We start from the raw sequence: 16,661 nt of genomic DNA, 5'->3' as shown, positions 1-16,661 counted from the left end.
AGAAAAAGAACTTACATGATAATAGACTATCTGCAAATTTGTTCTTGTAGGAGTGAGAATGTGAAGCTGCTATCTCAAGCCGAGTTCAATGATGAGCGTCTCAAAGTCTTACAACATAACTCTGAGGTACTCCAGCGTCAACTAGGAGCTCTGCAGAATAACAATTCTACTTTGCATGGTAATTGTCTTTTGATTATTCTTTTGTAGTGGATGGCTAAGGGTGCTCAACATCTTTCAATGAAATGTTGGGTTATCTGTGCCACCTTCTATTTCTGAAAAGTCATCTCGTGTCACTGTGGTGGCCTTACGCAAGTTGATAGTTATATAACTAATAGTCTTAATATGGAATGGCAGTAAGACAAGAAAAAATGCTGTGGGCTTTCATGTCAAAATTGAAACGATCAAAGTTGGTATTCTACATTTAAGATTATATACTCCTGACAGGCATTGTTGGTCGCCATGAGGGTACCATTGAAGCACAACGCCGAGAATTTATGTTGCTGCAGAAGGAGCACTCCCGTATGCAAGTGATGTGTGATAATATGAGAGAGGAAATGAAATTACTCAAGGTCAGTAGCATGAAGTGTATACTAATGTTCATGATGTGAAAATCACCTCGCAATGTTCACAAAAATGTTAATAGCATATTGGTCATGCAGCTGTTTCCTGCAGCATAATTTTGATATCTGAAAACTTTGATCTTTAGAATCAATTGAAATAAATCCTCACCAAGTTTGATTTATGGACATTATATCATTTATTATACAGGAAGCTGAAGCAAGACTGCTGGCAGAAAGAGAGAGCATAACGCGTAACCAGTCATCCCAGGCAATAGTCCTTGCCAATATTGAATCGATTAAGAACAACTTAGAGAGGAATGACAGTGAAAAAACTATGAGGTTGGAGAACCAAGTTTCTGAATTAACAGAAAGATGTTCCCGACTTCAAGCAAAATTGGAAACAAACACCGATTTTAAGGAAGCCCAGTCTAAGTAAGTTTTAAGTTATATTGTATTCCAATTACAGTTGTCATGTTTTAATAGTTCTGCATTTACAGCTATCAAATTAAGAAATACAAAGTAAGAGAACGTACGGTAAAAAGAAAAAAAGTATCGGCCAGGGAAGAAAAATTTTGAAATATTGTTTTTCACCATGTGAATACTGTAATGCAAAATATATCCTAAAGACTAAACGCAGCATTTTCATGTAATTTTTTTTGTTTTGTTTTAAGGTTGAACATAGCTGAAGGTCAATTGAAGAACCTCCAGAGTGAAAACAAAAACTTGACCAAACAGGTCATGGATGCTAAAGCTGAGATTATGACACTCAAATCAAGACTGAAAGAAACTCAGGAACGTGTAAGAACACCCATCACTTCGCCAGTGCTGAGACCAAGGAGTCCTTTGATAGGTGAGATTTAGAGATTTATAATCTTTGTTTATTTTCTTTTCAAGTAATAATTACTAATTTTCAGACAAAAATATGTACCATCATTATATTTAAGTATTCTCAGTGCCAGCTGTTGATGAACTTTGTAGCTTGGCATCAAGGTGGTTAGTCGGTACATGGCAAGGGAATAGTAGGGTACTACCCACTCACCTGTTAGTATCCTGTCATCCCTTGAGGTCTGTGTGGTCATGGTCCTCGACTGCTTTGTGAAGCTATAGTTATGTCTATGTCCCTCCTGTTCTCTCCCTCATTTTTGATCTTCAGACTGTTTAGATAAGAGCCTCATTAGTTGCTCTTTCCTTCTAGCTATCCTTGGGATTTTTATTGAATCTCTTCAATTTGTGAAGAGAGACCATATCCCCCATATGGGGGTAGTTCCATCAGTGGACTGTAGGCATTACTTGAGGTTCTTTGCAGCGTGCCTTCAGCTCCTAGCTGCAACCACTTTCGTTCCTTTTACTGTACCTCCTTTTATATACTCCTTCATCTTTCCACTCTCTCCTAACACTAGATTCATAGTGCAACTGCAAGGTTTTCCTCCTGTTACACCTTTCAAACCTTTTACTGTCAATTTCCATTTCAGCACTGAATGACCTCATCAGTCCCAGTGCTTGGCCTCTGGCCTGAATTTTATATTCAACTCAACCCATTACCATATCTGTACATAGGTATAGATAATGTACCTCGCTCAAATTATTGCCATTCATTTAAGAACCATTCCTTTGGGCAATCCTTATAAGTTTAGAAGTGGCGCACTGATTTCTTTAATATTTTATAATGTTGATAATAATTTATAATAATAATGTTTATGACAATATAAGAACACTTTTGGAACAACGTACAACTTTTCAGTGTTGTGTTATTTTGCAATTGTGTTATTTTGCAAGTGCTGATCAGCCTGTTGTCTTTTGTAAAGTTTATGTACAGATAAAGTAAAACAAGTTAATCACATTGCACTTTTCAGGCAGCAGCCCTGGCGCTTCAGGAGGCTCTACCATTAGGTTGGGTGGGCCCCAGTTGCGAGATTTGCAGGTGCAGCTTAATGAAGAGAAAGCAAAAGTCACATCCTTGCAAGGAAACCTGGATGATGCCAAGAAGACAATTAGTGAGTTAATGAATGTAACAAAGCAGCAAGAAAAGCAATTGAAGGATTCTGGCGACTCTTTTAAAGTTACTCAAGAGCAGTAAGTTTTTCCTAATTATCCTTGAACTTCATGCATTACATTTTGCAGTAGTTGTGGAATACCTTTGTTATATATAAAGCCCTCAGTATTGTCAGCGTTTGTGAGTTTCAATTCATTTTCAGGTTCATTAAGATGCAGAAAGAGAGAGATGAGATGGAAGCAATGATAACCAGGTTACAAAGTAAACTGTCAGCTATAAGTTCAGACAGTGAAAATACAAAGGCCCGTTTACAAACTATGCTTGACGAGGTGGGTTTTTCTCAAGTTGCAAGTTGCTAGAGGTTGAATGCATAAATCAGGAGGAATGAGAATTTGAATGTTAGCAACCTGTAGATACTTTTGTGTACAATTGTGAGTAATAAGTTTTTGCTTTTTATTAGAGCAAGGATGAGTTGCAAGCATCAGAGAAGAGGCTTAAGGATGCCAATGAATCATTCCAAAAAGCCAAGGAAGAAGAAGAAAGGGCAAGGAAGGAGGCACAAAAGCTTCATGAGTAAGTATAATCACAAAATTGTCATGCTTTCATAAATGGTAAGGCTTTCAGCAGTGTATTTTTAAGGGGGAGGTTGCAGCATCAAAAACACGTCTGTGGGGAAAAAATTAAAAAATTGTTTATCTTTCAGACTACCAGAGTCAGCTGGACTGAAAGTACATGCAAATTACTTTTTATCCAATTTCAGATTAATAACGTCGTCATGAAATGTAGGAGTTTTACTGTTACTTTGTGTGAAGTCCCAAATTTGAGATTAAGATTTCGTGTCAGTTTTCTGATTTGTTGCTTTGAAACTTTTTCAGAATTCTGGTTTATGAAAAAAAAATCCTGTGGACCAAGACTATGTAAATTGGGAATTATAATTGAAAGATTTTGTTTAATATAATAAAGAATTAGATTTACTGTCTGAGATATGCTTTCTGTCTTAGAAGGTTTTTTAACTTGCAAAGTGTAATATATATGTATTTACATTAATAGTCTTGCATACACAATTTTGTTAACTTTACCAGTTTTCCAGTTAGTGCTAGATTTATCCTAATGTTAAGACTTCAGGTGTGTTAGTTATGAAAAATACGAATTGATTAAAGATTTGTCATTTTGGTAGATTATCCGTGAGGATAAGTGATATATTTTTGGGTGATGGTGATGTTGGATTGTTTCATAGGAAATCTCTTTGGCCACTTTGAGTGCCACTCATTTAATGGGAGGTTTATTATTTTATTTAATTTTAAACCCACTCTCATGATCATATTTCTGTTATTTCTGTTGCATCATGCCTGGTTACTCATTGTAAGGGCTAAAAAAAAATATATATATATATTGTACAGATTTTTCAGATAATTCCTTTGTGAGAGTGGTGCAGTAGTGCTTGATCTGGGTTTTTTGCTGTTTCAGACAATCTGTAGAAGTGCAGAATAAGTATGAGAGAGAAGTAATGTTACATGGTACGGATTTGAAGACTTTGGCGGAGTTGAAGAAGCGACAAGCTGAATTTGACTCTGAATTGCAGAAAGTTACTGCAGCAAAAATCAAAGCCGAAGAAGCTGTGAGGGGTAAGCATTCCAGTTTTCGTGTTTTTAAAATATGAAAACTTCTGAGGTAAGAATTCTATCTTAAAAGAGACAATTTTCAACATGATTATTCATTACTCTCTCTCTCTCTCTCTCTCTCTCTCTCTCTCTCTCTCTCTCTCTCTCTCTCTCTCTCTCTCTCTCTCTCTCTCTCAAGGGGATAGTGTTGTCAGTGCACCTCATGCAGTGTACTGTAGGCATTAATTAAGGTTCTTGCAGAATCCGTTTGGCCCTTAGCTGCAACCTCGTTGATGTTCTCTTTCTTCCAACTTACTTGCCCCCACCCTCTCCTCTCCTAACAGTGTTTCACTGTTTAACTGTAAGGTCTTCCTCCTATTACACCCTGAAAACCTTTTCACTCTCAATTTCCCTTTCAGCATTGAATGGCCTTAGCCTCAATTTTACATTCCATTCCATTTCACGTTTTTCTCTTTCAGATACTCGCCTAGGGTTTGAGAAGCGGGAAAATATATTGCGTCGGGAAAACAAAGACCTGATGGTACGAGCGCATGAGTTGGAAGAGCAGAACAAAGCACTCTTGGATAATTTCACCCAGCTCTCTGATAAAATGGCAGCTATTCAAGCCAAACTGTCATCTACAGAAGTAAGTTTTATACTTCTGAAATTCTAGGTTTTGTTCCAAAGGCCTCTAGTATCTAATGAGCAATGCTGGCTTAGTTTCTTGTATAATGTTCAGTACAGTTAGATTCATAATTTTTAATGTATTTGCTTAAAGCTGCACATAACAATTGAACTTGAATTGATCATTATGTGTGTGTAAATTTGTTAAAGCCTTTGTGTTCAAAATATACTGGTTTTGTAGGATATGCCTATTATAAGCATGCATTTACTGTGCAAACTTCATTCTTATTGGAATTTTCTTTCAGCTGCCAGCAGGAGATGCTGCAAATATATCAATTTCAGAAGATGAGGCTCGTACTTCAGATCAACTTCGTGAAGTTATTAAATACCTGCGGCGTGAGAGAGATGTTGCTGCTGGAAAGTATGAGGTGGCAGAAGCAGAGACGCAACGACTGGTTGCCCAAAAGAAACTGATGGAAACTCAGATTCAAGATGTTCAGAAGAATCTTGCTGAAGAAAGGGAGAAGAATAAGGTATGAACGAGAACGTACTTGTGTTTCATTGAAGCATCTTTTAATTTATATGTACCAGTGTTATTGTTTTTAAACAAATGAATGAATAAGTTTGTAAGTTTGTATTATGTCTTGAATGCCATGTAATGCAAATTTCTTTTAGCATCAGAGGAGAAAAGACACATCATCACCCCCAATTTTTTCAGGCATCATTGGAGAGTGCCAGTAACTATGGTGAACTAATGCGAAAAGTACTGACTGTCGATGCTCTGGCAGACAGCAATCGACTGCTGCGAGAAGAAAAGGAATCGCTTGAAAGCCTCTATGAAGAATACAAGGCCAAGTGTGAGGTCTTGGAGAAACAGATTGAACCAATTAATGAGAGACATAAATCCAGCTTGAATAAGATAGAAGCATTAATGGTGAGAGAGTTCTTTTTCTTGTAGTTGTTTCTTTGTTGCATATAAATGTGTTTTGCTTTACTGCCAGCTTATATTTTTTGTTTTTTACGTTGATGCTAATTGAACTTGTATTTTCAGTTGGAGAAGAAGAGCATGGAAAGTGAGAAAGACCTGTATAAGAAGAGAACACAGGAATTAGTTGAAAAACTGAATCATGCTAAGCCAGAGGACTTCATGAAGCTTCAGTAAGTATATTATTATTATTAGTATAGTATTATTATTAGGCATGTCATCATTTCTTCACATACAATTGAAGAACTGTTATATTCAGGTTTTCTTGATTGGCAGCATAGACATTATTGACAAGCTGTACTCATGATCATACTGTATATGCAGTGTGCTGAACATGCAAGAGTTAATTGAAAAACAATAAAAATTAAGTAGGTATATGTCTGCTAACATATCCTCTGAACTTTCAAGAACTGCATAGTTATAAAGATTTTTTGTAAAGAAATTAGTAAGGTAATATGTACTAATATTTTAACCAGATAACCACTTATCAAGTCTCAATAATAACAGCTAAAGAAGTGAAATAAAGAAATCAAGAGCTGCGTATCTCTGCAAATTAGAAATGCTGTTAGGAGTGAAGAACTATAACCCATTTATAATGAACTATTTAGTACATTAAGTTTTCATGCCATCAAAATAATTTGACTAACTTGTTTGTCTTTTTTTCTGTAAAGCAAATCTTTTTTGTTTCCAGACAAAACTTTGCAGAACAACAGAAGTCACTCCAGGCAAAGGAAAATGAATTATCAAAATTAAAACTACAGGTAAGTAAAGATCTTGACAGTAGTTCGTTCTCGGTGTTGCTTTGGCAGAACATACATTTAACGTCACTACCACAAACTTTACACTTTGGTTAGCTTCGTTCCCATGACTATCAAGAACTTTTGTCTTTTGTGTCCCCATAGGGGTTATTGCTCAACGTGTGCATTGCATATTTAGATGCAATATCTCTTTGGTCTCAGTTGCTTTGCTTTTTGCCCTATATGTCCTATCTCTGCTACCTTTGGTGTCTTCTCACCGAGCTGCCCAGCTCCTTGAGTATACTTGCATTGTCAACTTCATCAGCCTGTTTTTCCATATATTCCTTCTCATCTGTTCTCTATCGTTGTTTAGTGTCACATATAGACTTGAGTACTAAGCATATACTACTGTCTATTTCTCTCCTCTCTGAAATTTATCTCCATGTACTTTTTGCTTTTGTATTTTCTTAGTGTATCCCAGGTTTTATCCAGTATCGGAGCTTTCATCTTTTTACCACATTTGCAATATTTCTCTTCCAGTAGCTTGATATTCATTCTTGATATTACACCAGTCCTTATTGATTGATTGATACCTGTCAAATTATTTGCTGAGTGTTGTTAATTTTAACTTCATTGTGGCAGTGACTGGTTGGTGACTACTGCCACCATCTGCTTTTCTGTAACTTCTGGCATTCCTGTGTTCATTCTTGTCATTAAAATCTGTGATTTGCTTGGTCTCTCTGACTGTCATCTGGAGATGTCCAAGTGTATTTATGTTTGTGTTTTTGTTGGAAAAGGTTACCTTCAATTACCAAATTATTTGGTGCACAGAAACTAGTGAATTGCATCCCGTTTTCATTTGCAGTTTTATGTGGTATGCAAAATGCTAAAGGTTGAAGTGCTGTTGAGATTCATAAATTCGTTAGTTTTTTGTATCAACACTAGTGTTCCTGATTGTAGAAAGATAGAATTTTCCTTTGCTTAGCATAGACTTTTAATTGAGTAAAATACCTTGAAAGTGTTTTTCATACTTCTTCTTCTTCCTAGCTTAAACCCATTTTTATATGGGGTCGCCATTGCTAATGAGTCGTCTCCATCGATTTCTGTCCTGTGCCTCGTTCTCATTTATATCTTTTTTTCATACTATATTTAGATATTTTTTATATAACTATTTTATACAATAAAGTAGTCTAGATAGATTTAAGTAGGTTAGGAGCAGTTATTATCTGAATTATGTGAGTTGAATGTTTGATAATATGTACGTCAGACACCTTTTGTTCTCTGTATCCTATGTGTTTATTGGTGTTTCCTCAGTTTGTATTTTTTTTTTTTTTATTTGCCTATTTTTTTCCAGCTTCAGCAAGTTCAGAAGAGTCTTCAGATGACCATTGCACAAAAGAACCAGTTCAATAGTCAGCTCCAGTCATCTCGTGAGGAGGCTCGAAAATTAGGGGAAGAAGTCAGGAAAACCGCTATGGAGAAAGCACGCATTCAGCAGCAGGTAGGAAAAGTTTATGTACTTTTTTTATAACACTTTTAAACTTTTTGATTGCATAACTAAAGAGTCGTGTGAGAAATGAAAATTATTTTTGAGAAAGGTTTCTGATCAATTATTGTATGCTATATTTGCTTTCTAATAACATATGGGAAGGGGTTGTTGGACATACAGTGGGTGGAAAATTAAAAATCCATTGAAAGTATTTGGAATGTTATTCAAGAACTGGTGGAGGTTATCTTGTTTAGTTATTCTTCAATTTGTCATCAGTTGGCAGATGAAACCAAGAAGCTGAATCTAGAGAGAACAAGACTTCAACAGCAGGTATGTAAATTTGTGTTGTGGTAAAAAGTCTTATTTACTGTAAAAATTTATAATTTGGCATTGTCTCAGTCCAACTTTGTATGTTTTAGCTCTTAGATCTCGTATCTAAATAATTTGGGCGGTAGTATGTATAGATAAGTAAACTATTAGCTTAGAATGTATACATGCACACTTTCCATCATGTCCAAGTAGAGGCCCAAATGTACATTAAATATTCTATGCTTACAGTCTGCATTCTTTTTCACAAGTGTTATGTCCTTTGTCACCCCCATCTTAGCCAGTATTATAGTCAAACAACTTTATATACTTTTCCTTAATCTAAAAATAGTCTTTAACTGTTTGGAGATCATCCAGGTGCATAAAGCAAACTATCTGACGGAAAGATCCCAGTGCACGTGCCTGCCAGCTCAGTGGTTCATGCATGAATGAGACCCAATATATTATTATGCTGTTTGATTGTTGGTTCTGACTAGAAGACAAACACTGGCTCTGAGGTGACTGTCAGGAAACAGCACAGGTAAACAGCAATAAGGAGAAGGCTGTAGCCACTCAAGTTAATTATGATATCTCCTGTGGTGTTTGAAGCAAACTTCTATCCTAAAATTTGAACCAAAATCCTGCAGGAAGAGGTCAGGAACCACATGGTCAGTAGCACACAGGAATCTTGTTTACAAACCAGAGAGGTCTTCATAATGATGTTTGATCAGGCAGTGCGTGTATAGTGTCATTCAGCATTGACATATGACCAAAAGAGAGCAAAGCAAAGCCTTACTATTTCTTTGGAGGACGAACTTGAATGTAGCAAGGAATGGTGGGTACAAAGAACCTATTCTTGCCAGTTCAGGAGAGTACATGGTTTCCTGGCCATTGGTGGAATAAGGTCTGGAGGAAGCCAGGGCATGCCTGGTAATGGATTCCATGGCTTGAGAAGAGCATTCTTGTGTAAGATGGCACTTGAGCAGCCACGAATGATGATGACCTGAGAAGTTGGTCTTGTAATGTAGACTGGAGTCATGGCCAGTCAAACACATCATGGCATCCTTGTGTCTGTTATGAAGGAGCCAAGTCAGTAAGAGATCAGTTATGTTCAAATCTGTTTTTAGTAAACAGGAGAATGAAAATAGCTTCAATGGAAAGACCAGCATGCTGATTGGGATCTTTTCAATGCTGAGGTTCGTGCACCTGCATTCCACTTAGTTAAAGACTGTTTTTAGTAAATAAGTTTGTTAAAAATGTATGTAATAACAGATCTAAATTTTGTGATGTGCCACAAATTTCAAGACTATGTACTGTAGACTGCCCCAAATGCAGTCTATACATTTAAAAATGCTAATGGTTGCCAACCATTCAGTTTTCAACAATAATGGCCAGTAGTATTTATGTAAATTAGTCAGGTATGGAAATATTTTTTTAAAATAAATTCTCAGCACAGCTGTAAGTAATTGTAGTTTGTATTTTGAAATAGACAAAAGCACAGTAAACAGTAGTGCGTACTTAGCTGATGCAGTATGTCAGTATGTGTCACTTAATGTTAGCTCTGATTATCTTTAATGTAGTTATTTTTTTCGTGTTGAGTATAGCTGACTGGTTATGTTTAATTTGATTAAGATGCAGCAAAGTTAGAACATGGTACTGATGATGTAATTTGTATTTGTAATAAGAGAGTTGGCTATCCCTTGGGAAATGCAACCACACCATGAGGAAAAAGAAATATTCATGACCCTGACTAAAATATAAAATACAAGTAAGATACTAATATTTAAATAGAAAAAAAAACATTCTGGTGAGGCCATGTCCTCTCTCTCTCTCTCTCTCTCTCTCTCTCTCTCTCTCTCTCTCTCTCTCTCTCTCTCTCTCTCTCTCTCTCTCTCTCTCTTCCTTCACATTTATAGTTGTAGAATAAAAGCTGAATTATTACTCTTTCATTGACTTCACTTCTGAAAGTGACAGCTATTTTCATTCATACAGATATATTAAGTCTTATTCAGGACCAGTACAGTATGACAGTTCTTTGTGACATGGAACACAAAAGAGCGAGAAATAATTGTCATTTTTGCAGAAAATCCATATGATTAACCAAGCAAAGCATCCAAGGTATCCTTTGTGAACAATGGTATTTCACTTTAAGCAAATGTTTGATGGTCGGCATATTAACCCTTAAACGCCTATTGGACATATTATACATAGACTAAAATTGTCTGTCGGGTGCTAATCGGACGTATGGTACGTCGACTACAAAAAGTTTTTTAAATATTCTCGGAAAAATAGGTATAGGCCTAGTTTGCAAAAAATTTGAAATCACATGCCTTGAGGAATGCTGGGAGTTCACTGATCATGCTGCTGTTTTGTTTACAAGAGTGACCCAGGCACGCATGTGCAAATTTCTTTCTTCTCACACTAAAAAGTACCAGCAACGCATCTCAAATTCTTTTGTCACTTTGTCGTAATTTTTGCAGTTTTATATTAGCCGTTACATAGAGTTTTATATATGAAAATGTGCACAAGTTCATGTAGAATACAACTAAAAACAACCCGTGGTTGTAGCTTTTATCAATTTTAAAATATTTTCATATAAATCACGATAAGTACCAAAATTTCAACCTTCGGTCAACTTTGACTCGACCAAAATAGTAGACAGATGCAATTGTAAGCTAAAACTCTCACATTCTAGTAATATTCAATCATTTACCTTCATTCTGCAACAAATTGGAAGTCTTTAGCACAATATTTCAATTTATGGTGAATTTTTGAAAAAACTTTCCTTACGTCCGAGCGGTAACTGCCGAAAATATCAAATTCTTTCGTCGCTTTGTTGTAATTTTTGCACCCTTTTATATTAGCTGTTACATAAAGTTTTATTTATGAAAATGTGCGCAATTTCATGTAGAATACAACATAAAACAACCCATGGTTGTAGCTTATATCAGTTTTGAAATATTTTCATATCACGATAAGTGCCAAAATTTCAACCTTCGGTCAACTTTGACTTGACCATTTCGCAATTGTAAGCTAAAACTCTTACATTCTAGTAATATTCAATCATTTACCTTCATTTTGCAACAAATTGGAAGTCTCTAGCACAATATTTCGATTTATGGTGAATTTTTGAAAAACACTTTCCTTACGTCCGTGCGCGGTAACTGCCGAAAATCTCGGAAATTCTTTCTTCAGTTTGTCGTAATGTTAGTACTGTTTTATATTAGCCATTACCTAAAGTTTTATATATGAAATATTTTCATATAAATCACGATAAATAGAAAAAATTTGACCTTCGGTCAACTTTAACTCGACCGAAATGGTAAAAAACTGCAATTGTAAGCTAAAACACTTACAGTCTAGTAATATTCAATCAATTACCTTCATTTTGCAACAAACTGAAAGTCTCTAGCACAATATTATAGTGAATTTTTGGAAAAAAAACATTTTTTATGTCCGTGCGTTACGAATTCATGCATCATTTTGTGATAATATTTTCTCTGTGTTGCTTTGATTGTTTTACAATTTGTTATATACCAAAATCATCACAATTTAGTGTACAATACAACAACAAAAATTAACTCATTAGCTTAAACCGTCTTGCTCACAGCACGATTTGTATACAATTATATATGGAAAAATTTTTTTGTGCTGTCATATATTCCAATATTTATATATGATAAAGATTTTTTTTTTTTTCATTTCTGATGGTTGCATACTAAACTTCAGGCAATGGCAAAAAAAAAAAATGAACTCTTAATCTTAAAAATTAAGCGTGCTGCGATTAAAAAAAAAAAAAATCCGCTTCGGCGCTACTCCCGGACGCCGCCGGCATACGACAGACACTTTGGTAAATAGCCGCTTGGCGTTTAAGGGTTAAAAAGAAATTTTAAGTATGGTGAAAAGATGGAAATCAAACAGAAATTCAGTGTTCAGGTCCTTTTACAAAAAAATATACTAACAGTCAAGCTCAACAAAACTGTGCTTCCAGGCATATGTAGCATTATGTACAGGGCTGTGCTTCAGTGAATAGTGATGATATAAGAGAGACGATGATGTATGTTTACATATGAATTTTTGATGCATGCTAAAACGGTAATTTTAAGGACTCCTTGTGTAAGACATCTAAAATCACATTCTTATGAAGTATTTAAGTAGTGGAGTAAGAAATTTGTGTCGAGGGTGTAACTCTTTTTACTGATAATATGGCAGTTGTTGTAGGGTGCAGGGCTTCCTCCTCTTTGTCTGTACCTGAATTTATTACTTCGGTTAGCTAACTGATCTTGCATCGGTATCTAGCTCAGCTTTCTAATCCTTAACCCATTAAGTAAGGCTAACATTTAAAAGTCCAACTCATCTAATAGAAACTGTTGTCTCTAGCTTGCACAAACTCAAGAACGTGTGCGCATATTGGAAGCAAGCGCACAGCAGTCAGAGGCTAACCATCAGCAGGAAATGAGGAAGCTACAGGAACAATTCACGCAAGACAAGCAGCAGGTTTGTAGTGTACCTGAGAAATATGAAAATATTAATGCTTTTACCACAAATGTGTTGCATTCACTTGGAGGACAAATTGATATTTTGCAGTGGTCATTATTTCCTTGATGGCAAGAGTATGGTTTACAGAATGCTTAGATTTCTACAAAATTTTCTTTTCCATTATACTGTAGTTTGTAGATCCCAATAGGTAAATGATCATTTAAGTAATGGTCACAAAATCTATTAATTTCTGTTGTCAACAATTGGAAAATCACCTGTCTGTAAAGTAAATAGTACTGTATACATATTGAGTAATTAGAATTATTTTATTTTTGTATGTATTTAGCTATATCATTCGTATTTGTGCATTGTCATTGTAGCAGTTTACAACTGAATATGTTTTACTTGTACTTTTTTAAAACAAAAGTGAACCATATGAATTTTGAGTATAGGAAGTATATCAAGTCATTTCTTATTATTTATCATTCCTTCCCAAAACTATTTCTGATTTTCATACATTTTTCTTGATTGTGAATTCTTTTAATAATGAATTGAAAAATAAAAACTTAATTTTAAAAAGTGAATGGAAAGAAGTGCTAGTGAGTTGTTTAATTTTTTGCACTTCTTTCATTTTGACAGAAGTACAAGGCTTGGATAGCCGCATGAAACTTAGTGTTATATAAAAATGAGTATAATTGTGTCACTAATATTATATCTTGTATTAGTTACAAGAAAACAGAGAGCAGGCATTGGAATCAAAGGGACGAGAAGATCAGTTGCGTCACCAGCTGGAGATTGCAAGAAAAGAGAAGGAAGAAATTGAATCCCAGGTGGAGGATGCCAAACAAAAGATTGCTGAAATCAGTGCAAAGGCTGAAAACTTTGAAAAGCAGGCTGTACAGGTAAGGAGTGTGACAGTGTTAAATGAATTAGTTTACTAATATGAAAAAAGACATACACAACAGGTGGAAAAATGGAGAAACACTAGAAATTATTGGGGCATTGTTAAACATCATTGTTACAAAAGGTGGACTGGGAGAGTGACATGAGCTTATGAACAACTCAAGTGTCCCACAACAAAAAGAGGATTATAATGTGTAGTGCCATAGGCATTGTGGTAGATATATTCTCTTGACTAATTCAGTAAAGTTGCTATAAACGGAATTCCCTACAGGGAATGTACATGGAGACAACTTACGCTCAGATTGAGTAGTGTAAAACTATGGATGAATCTCATGACCCATCTTAAATTACTGGTTTCAGGGTTGAAGATTCACCCAACACATTCAGGCATTGTTTTCAGTTAGAAAAGTTAAAGATTTAGTATTTTGTAACTTTCTTGTTGGTCAGTAATTTGAAAAGTACAGTATTTGAATCATTTTAAACTAAGAAAGTCAGTCATTGGAATATTTTATGTTGCAGCTTCGCAAGATTGCCACCAAATACAAACGACAAGCGGAAAGCAGCATGAGTGCATCACCAGTAAGTTGCTTTTCTCTGCATTATCTCTTCATTTTGTTCCTTTATTTTCATATTGTATAGTTGGTCTGGTTGGATATTGTAGTGTTTCTCTAAATTTTCATAATAAGTTCATTGGCCTTCAAATGTATGAAGTGGGGCAATGCAATGAAGTGTATTTTTATGATAACTTTGTCATTTTCATTAATATATGGCAATTTTACTTTAGGGAGCTCCAGATATGGGTGAGGAAGGTATGGTACAGCCTACTGTTGAGAAAGTGAAGGAGTTAGAAGTGAGCATTCACTCGTTACGTCAGAAACAGGAGAGTACGGAAGAAGAATGTTTGAAGTTCCAGTGAGTACTATTTGTGTAAAAATAGTTTATAATTTTTTTGTTCCCAAGAAATGCTATGCTAGAATTGGTTTCAAGAAAGTACCCCTGTTGATGAATAGATTGGTTTTGATGCCGTAATTTTAAAGTGACTTATGTAAGGGTCACGGTACACAACTTTTATTTCCAAATAGCCATCCAGTGTAGGATGCACTGCATTATCATCAAATGAAACAAACTTGTTTCTTTGCCCTATGATGCTTGTTTTCATGGCAAAAATGTTTTGTGGTATGGTCAGAGAATACATACATCAATGGTTGTGATTATAATTTCTTTTAACAAGCTTACAAGCAGCTTGTAATTCTTATGATTTATTCTTACAAGCTTACAAGCGGCATACAATTATGTACTGCATTACTTTTTTATGTGGAATGCAAGTCTCAGTTTCCTATTAGTATAATGAAATACTGAAATATCCCTTGAAGTTAGAAGTTGAATCATTACTGTTGAAGGAGTGTATATAGAATTCATGAAGCAACTTAATTTTTTAGCAGCATAGCTAATGTGGAGATATTGAAAGAGAAATGTCATGTTTATTTTTGTATTAGTTTAGAGCACTTGGAATGCTACTCCGATTGACTTGTCAGGAAAAGGCAAATTTGCTGTTTTTCATAGAAAATGCTGTATTTGTTAATTGGTTTTACTTGATTACTGATTACTAAACCATTACTCCCCAGGCAAGAAATAACTACATTGAAGGAAAATTTGTCAACTAAAGAAAGTGAAGGACAGAACCTCAAAGCACAAGTAAGTTGAGAGGTTTACAGTAGCCTAATGCAGGTTCAAATTTTAATGGAATTCCAGTTTTTCAGAAGACAAATGTATTCCCGTAGAGGATTTAGTGCTTTAGTTTTATCCAAGTTTAGAAAATTGTGGATCTCAGAATTGAGACTAATCAAAATACACTTTTTAAGCTACATGGTACACTTTAATCTTAGTCATTTCAGTTATGAAAGGCCTTTTTGTATGCTAAAATTGTCTTATGGCCTGTTGTTTGTGTGTCAGTGCATAAATATTGAGCTAACAGTACCGTAAATAAATTATAACATTTCTACCTTGTAATTTGTCTTAATTTTTATACAATTCCAGCTACTTAGGAAAGACGCAGAATTTTCTAAACTCCGTGCTGAGCTTGAGGCTAAGAAGCGTGAGTTACAATCGTCACAAATGCTTTCGTTGCACATATCAGATTTGACCAAGAGATTAGGTGAGCATTAAAAGTAAATCTTTGTACATATTGTTACAGAGCACATAGATGTCTTGTCAGTCGGAGCTCTGATTTTGGGCGAGTGATTTAGTAGATTTTTAGTTGGTGGACTTTCCTTCCAGGTTTGCAGTTATAGATCTTGAAGTTTAAACAGTTAAGAGTTTGTGGAAGATTTTTATTGGCTTGCATACAGAAATATTCGACCTGAAAGAATACAAATGTGTTTTTCATCTTCCATGCTTTTGTATGATAAAAGAGAAATAACAAAACTAGTAAAATATTGTATACACTAAACATTAAAAAGACTGATGACTATTGAGAAGCTTTATTCTCAGGATAAATTAACGTTTTACTGTTATCATTTAGCTGGACCAAGATGCCTGATACCTAAGATTCCAGGTGATGCATTTCCCCTGAGACTTTCATTCTTATTTCCTGTTAGACAACAAACTGTTAAGTCTAGGGACACTTGTAGACCACAAACACAATTGTGAGCATATACATGATGAGTGGAATTGTGAAAAATAGAATTAGTATTCATATCCTCAGTACTTTTCAGAATTTTTTTTCATTTTTTTTTTTCTTGAAGTTATATTGTCTATCTTACTCTGACCATTTTTATTTTTTTCCAGAGGAATCTCAAAGTAAGAAGCAGGCATCTGAAAGCCGCCTTATTCAGTATGAAAAAGAGCGTGATCAAAATGCCAAGGAGGTGGAAATGCTGAATAAGAAGTTACAGATGCAGCAGCGTCAAATAGAAAATCTCCAGAAACAGGCAGCTGTGGTATGTAGCTAACTAAACCCAACCTAACCTAACCTCTGCCTAAAC

The 16,661-nt window shown here is 35.2% G+C and overlaps 1 protein-coding gene across 4 annotated transcripts in view; it reads left to right on the top strand.

Annotated features, from left to right (window-relative positions):
* Window positions 1-16,661, top strand: part of LOC135209629 (nucleoprotein TPR-like) — a gene marked incomplete at its 5' end in the record, with an annotated part of 37,297 nt that overhangs the window by 15,495 nt on the left and 5,141 nt on the right. For 2 of the 4 annotated variants that reach the window (XM_064242338.1, XM_064242337.1), the window contains 22 exon segments: window positions 51-178; window positions 445-569; window positions 769-992; window positions 1,232-1,410; window positions 2,414-2,633; window positions 2,756-2,882; window positions 3,014-3,126; window positions 4,021-4,178; window positions 4,634-4,800; window positions 5,084-5,311; window positions 5,497-5,712; window positions 5,830-5,936; window positions 6,455-6,524; window positions 7,855-8,001; window positions 8,266-8,319; window positions 12,676-12,792; window positions 13,500-13,676; window positions 14,197-14,256; window positions 14,462-14,589; window positions 15,303-15,372; window positions 15,715-15,832; window positions 16,465-16,616. In XM_064242338.1, the coding sequence (XP_064098408.1) occupies window positions 51-178; window positions 445-569; window positions 769-992; window positions 1,232-1,410; window positions 2,414-2,633; window positions 2,756-2,882; window positions 3,014-3,126; window positions 4,021-4,178; window positions 4,634-4,800; window positions 5,084-5,311; window positions 5,497-5,712; window positions 5,830-5,936; window positions 6,455-6,524; window positions 7,855-8,001; window positions 8,266-8,319; window positions 12,676-12,792; window positions 13,500-13,676; window positions 14,197-14,256; window positions 14,462-14,589; window positions 15,303-15,372; window positions 15,715-15,832; window positions 16,465-16,616 (3,085 nt within the window). 4 annotated transcript variants of the gene reach the window in all.

This window comes from Macrobrachium nipponense, chromosome 38 (genome assembly GCF_015104395.2).
Source record: "Macrobrachium nipponense isolate FS-2020 chromosome 38, ASM1510439v2, whole genome shotgun sequence".
Lineage (NCBI taxonomy): Eukaryota > Metazoa > Arthropoda > Malacostraca > Decapoda > Palaemonidae > Macrobrachium > Macrobrachium nipponense.
Note: the sequence above shows the minus strand (reverse complement) of the source record. Positions and strands in the feature narration are given on the sequence as shown.